Source organism: Sinohyriopsis cumingii, chromosome 17 (assembly GCF_028554795.1).
Source record: "Sinohyriopsis cumingii isolate HCF-2022 chromosome 17, ASM2855479v2, whole genome shotgun sequence".
NCBI lineage: Eukaryota > Metazoa > Mollusca > Bivalvia > Unionida > Unionidae > Sinohyriopsis > Sinohyriopsis cumingii.
Window position 1 is genome coordinate 61568213 of NC_142977.1, and position 6000 is coordinate 61574212.

The 6000-nt window shown below is 35.0% G+C and overlaps 1 protein-coding gene across 1 annotated transcript in view; it reads right to left on the minus strand.

Moving 5' to 3' along the window:
• LOC149779074 (uncharacterized) overlaps window positions 1–4850 on the minus strand; it is a 77991-nt gene extending 73141 nt beyond the window's left edge. Inside the window, exon 1 of the mRNA XM_089939627.1 lies at window positions 4477–4850. Within this exon, the coding sequence (XP_089795753.1) occupies window positions 4477–4557 (81 nt within the window). The 5' untranslated portion in view covers window positions 4558–4850. The remainder of the gene's footprint in view (window positions 1–4476) is intronic.
• Between the last annotated feature and the right edge of the window lie 1150 nt (window positions 4851–6000).

Here is a 6000-nt window from a genome sequence, read left to right on the forward strand (position 1 = left end):
CATAATACATGTAGTTAAGAAGTGGTGACGAGTCGCCAAGTCCTTAACAATTAATTGATCTGTTTGTTGCGTTGATTGAGTACCTGCCAACACCCTGCAACTAAATGCTCGAGGCGCAAATGGACGTGTTTGAAACAGTCATCCACTCATCAAGTAATTAGTACGATTGATGTCAAAACAATCGTCGGGCAAGTGGAAGTAGCCGTTTGTACTGCCCGCAATAAATGAATTCGTTATTTCGATAACAAATGGCAGAGGGTCTCAATTTAGTATCGAACAATCTGAAGAGGTCGCGTTCTTCAGCTCACTAATAAATACAGAATTATGCACGACAATGGGGTCTTAATAAGCATAAACATGACAAGCTTTGTGCGGTAGCAACTGGAATCATGTCAACGTATCCGTATGGTGCGCAGCAACCACCGATATAGCAGAAGTTAGATGATGAAAAACAAGAGCGCGATTGCAAATATTTTTATGAGAAGAAACAAATAAAGTACCCCAAAAACTGGGGGAAAAGAACAGAAATGGCTGAAATATGACACAGGAAAGATTGTGATGCTGTCTAGTTTCTGCACTGAGTATTCGCAGAAATACGATAAGAGATGGGGTACTTCATTTGTTGATAGGTATCAAAATTTTCACAAATGGTCCCTGAATTCACACAATGCAAGCTCCTTACACATAATAGATGAGGGATGCGTAAAACCAGAACAGAAATTCATTTCCTCAGAAGCACTGCAAATTGCGGCATCAAGATCTGATGATGAAGCAGATACAGAACTTAATATTACATTCAGGTTTTCGCTAGTCTTGTTTTTAAAATGCAGTTGCTATTGTTTTGAGTTGATGTTAATAAATAACGAACGTCAAATTAGAAACTGAACTGAATTCTGTTTGATTTACATAAAAATATTAATTAAAGATCCTCTGGGTTAGTTTTAAAAAAGATCCTAATTTCGAGTCTCATTTACTGCATGAAAGTAAGAAAACGTGGGGGTCATACTCCAGTAGATAAAGACGCTATATTCTCTGTAAAATCTTGTCGAATGTGGCTTGTTAGATACAAATGGATTCAAGGGTTAGCATACTGAGTTTGCGACTAGAAGGATGCGGCATCGAATTTTGCAAGGACCAGGATAGATCGGTCGCTCTTGGACACACGGTACTAACTGTATGGAAAAATGGTATCCAGCCTGGAAATGGGAGAACATAAAATATTAGTATATATGGGTTTGGTTGGCCAGGATTGGTTAATAATGTAAGTTATTGTTTAGGAAAATAATCTTTTCAGAGCTATCCTTACTGTACGTGAAAAAATTGACGTTTTTTTATTGATGGAATTTCAGTCCTTTAACACTCTTGAGTTTGGAACACGCATTACTTAAAATAACACCTGACTCTTTGGTGCGGAATCGAAAGCACATGTTTCAAACACATGCAGGTCCAGAAATGCCGCGGCTCATAGCCTTTTCTCTGCAGAAAAGCCGACATCCAGGTTTCATCTATTCTGATAAATATAGGTTTGATCACGAGCACTCAGAAATTGTTATTTAATTTTTAATATGATGGTGTTTGCATAGATTTACGATGGGAACTGTATTATTTACGTGAGTCATGTTGTGTATATCTTGGAAAGGCATTTTATCTGGATTGTCTCTTCACGACGTAACATTTAATGAACTGCGGTGCCGGTAAACACCGAACCGAACGAAACAGACCAAAGCAAACCTTAAACCGAACCAAAGCAGACCAAACCACATCTTGGAAGTGGCAAGGCCGATATGATCAAATAGGGGCTTATTGATGTGTTGATGTGATCATTTACGGGGCCATTGATCAGTTGATGTGATCAGTTAGGATCATATCGGTGTGTTAATGTGATCAATAATGGTCATACTGATGTGTTAATGTGATCAATTAGGATCATATTGGTGTGTTGATGTGATCAATTAGGGGCATATTGATGTGTTGATGTGATCAATTAGGAGCATATTTATGTGTTGATGTGGTCAGTTGGGATCATATCGGTATGTTGATGTGATCAATAAGGGTCATAGTGGTGTGTTGATGTGATCAGTTAGGGGCATATTGTTGTGTTGATGTGATTAATAAGGGGCATAGTGGTGTGTTGATGTGATCAATTAGGGGCATATTGTTGTGTTGATGTGATCAATAACGGGCATAGTGGTGTGTTGATGTGACCAATTAGGGGCATGTTGGTGTGTTGATGTGATCAGTTAGAGGCATATTGATGTGTTGATGTGATCAATTAGGGGCATATTGATGTGTTGATGTGGTCAGTTGGGATCATATCGGTGTGTTGATGTGATCAATAAGGGGCATAGTGGTGTATTGATGTGATCAATTAGGGGCATATTGTTGTGTTGATGTGATCAATAAGGGGCATATTGGTGTGTTGATGTGATCAATTAGGGGCATATTGGTGTGTTGATGTGATCAATTAGGGGCATATTGATATGTTGATGACCCTGTCTTGCACTTGGAATTTAATAAAAATTACATATATTTTATTTATAAACCATCATTCATGGAAAACATCGAAACGGGGTATCACCCCCATCAACCGCCAGATAGGATGTTATGTACCCTCACCGCTCATGGAATGAAGGGGTTGGGGTAGTGATATGTGTGAACAAAGGCATATGTATGCATAGGATTCCACTAAACGTGCTACAATGATTGTAAATATTGTGACAAATAAAACTTAATTTTAAAAAAAAAAGGAACAATGAAATAATTGTGATAAAATGGCGTTAGAAAGTTAAAGCCTTGCCTAATAATGTAGACATATAATAAAACAAGATAAATACAAAAGGTAAAGATGTTAAACTTTGCAAAATATATGTAAAATAAAAGACAAAAGTACAACATATATAATCCTTCATATATATATAGACATTTTGTTTTACATAAACCGCATTCCCTCAACTAGTCTAAGATTTTCTCTTGTGGCACATCGTCATAAAGTTCACAAGAAGTACTTCGGTCTCGTGTTTTAAGCTACCTATTTTTAACACCAAGAAAGAATGAATTATGTGTTCACTTGGCTATTTCTGCAATTCTGATCTAGCTTCGCAGACAAAGAACACGAAGAACATACAGCTATGTTGCTTCCGATCTTCAGTGAGAAAATACTCGATAACACACTTAAACGATATACAATCAGAAAAAAAGAAGAAAAAAAGAGGATAAGTGGGTTACTTAAGATGTTTGCAAAGTGAAGAAGAATGGTTTATTAAATGTGTACATACGACCTATTCAAATGTGTACGTAAGGCATATTGAAATGCGTACGTAAGACCTATTACAATGTGTACGTAAGGCCAATTAAAATGTGTACGTAAGACCTATCAAAATGTGTACATAAGGCCTATTAAAATCGGTACATAAAGCCTATTAAAATGTGTACTTAAGACCTATTAAATATGTCAATATATTCAATAATAGTGTCTGGGAGCATGTGTCCCATTAAAATATTTCGCTCTTGTAAAACAACACACACACACACAGATATATATATATATATATATATATATATATATATATATATATATATATATATATATATATATATATATATATATATATATATATATATGGCGAATAACCGACCATTCAAGTACACTGGATCCAGCAAGAGATCACGTGTGTCAGGAATTGATTAAGAAAATGCAATAAACTGACAATAAACAGTGCAAAACTAGTATCTAATTAGTCTGAGCACTTTTCACTCTTAATGAGTCTTTTTCAAAGGCATATACAAACCATAAAAAGACAAACAAATAAAACACAAAAATCGTTGTGTTTGCAAAACTTTACATGGCTACTTTTACAGGAATTAAACCTTTAAATTTATTATATTTCATCTAGTTTATTTCAACTTGTTGCGGATGCTGGAATAAAACTAAAACTGAAATAAACTAGTTGAAACTATATATATATATATATATATATATATATATATATATATATATATATATATATATATATATATATATATATATATATATATCATTATACGATCTTATCATACAAGGCAAAATGTAAACAATTTATAATACACCAAGTAGTAGGTAACTACAGACACCCATATAAAGAATAACCATTCACAAAAAAACAAGCTTACAAACATACACACTTGCAAGCAAGAAAATAACCATACTCATACATACATAGACATACATTTATACAAGATAATAATACTCGTACATACAGACATGCATACGTACATACGTAATACATACATAACATGGGCTCCAGCGCATAGGTGCATGGATGGCACTTGCCCCTCCTCCTCCCCAATTTCACATCTGAACATGTTTTCGCTTTCATCTGTAAAACGTATTAGCTGACCACTACACGTCCCCCACCCCAACCGAAAATAATTCTGCGAGCACCCCTGATACACAAGATATAAGTTCATATTTAAAGTCCCCATATAAAAAATACTTACAGAATCTTCCCTTTCCGCCAGTTCAACATCCACCTGAGTGATTTGGGCTTTGGTTCTCCGGTAGCGTGCCATTTCTCTCATCAGTTATATTGCAGTACGGTAGTAGAACTTCCCAAAATATAATAATTTGGCCCAGTTGGTCCTCTTTCAAACAAATCATAGGACATGTCTATCAATGTCAAGCAAATAATTAATAAATTTTTACATCACCACAACTTCATTGTACAAAAATCATCCAATATATTGTGCAGTTTTGTTAGTTTGTCTTTCTGATTCCATTGGTACTATTATTTCCGCTTTGCTGAGTTCAGAGAACTATACATTTGATAGCTTTCTGCCTATGACGTGAATAGCAGCACATACCTTGGTGGCCGTTGCCAAGTAGGCACGTGCTAATTGATGCTGGAAGGGAGGAAGCATTTATACGCGAATGGCAGACTTTAGATAAATTGGGTGCAGTATTAGTCATTCTGTTCTATACAGGAGCGTCTATTGATTATAGAGTACCGCTAAGAATCAGAGAGTGCTTGCCTCTGACCCTGGACATTTGCATCGAGAAAGTGGGGAGAGGGTGGATAAACAGATCAGCCTTTTACGTTGGAATATCTTATACTGCGATTCAGTCTGCAACAGGAGGAATCCGTTTTGCTCAGACAGCGAGGATGTATTTCCCAAAATATATTCACTTGTACTTCTGTGTGCATATATATATATATATATATATATATATATATATATATATATATATATAGAGAGAGAGAGAGAGAGAGAGAGAGAGAGATATATAGATATATATATATATATATATATATATATATATATATATATATATATATATATATATATATATAGATAGATAGATAGATAGATAGATAGATAGATAGATAGACATGATTTATTTTGGTAGATCGTGAATAGATAACAAGGTAGGAAGGTAGGTAGGCACATACGTAGTTAGATGGACGGATGAATAGCGATCAAGAGAGATATCAAATTAGCTAAAAATATGTACAGATAAAACTATGCAAAATATACATTCATACTGAATTAAAAAGTAGCTACATTATATAAATAGAAAGAAATTAAAGAGAAATTAGTAGAATGAAAACAGACTGGTTCAGTAGGTAGAATAGCTAAATTTAACCATCGCTGATATGAAAGTTAATATAATTAATGTTGGTGTTCATATCATTAGCAAGGCAGTTTCATCAAGCTTGTTATCGCCAGCACAGTAAAATTAAAATATTGCAACTTATCACCTACTGTTAAGTGTCTGGTAGCCAAATCAGTTAACGTATCATGCTATCATCGAGTCCTTTTTCATGTTCGAATCACGCTCAAGAAAATCATATTGTTTGTAAAATCGACAACACGCAGAGTTTACGAATACGATGGTCAAATCTTGATGATATACCGTCAGTGTCAAATGCACTACCCATCAGACACGCATATTTATGTGAGACCTTGTACGGTCTGAAACAACCTCTGAGCCCGAGTTAAAGTTATACAAGCGCGTTGCTTACT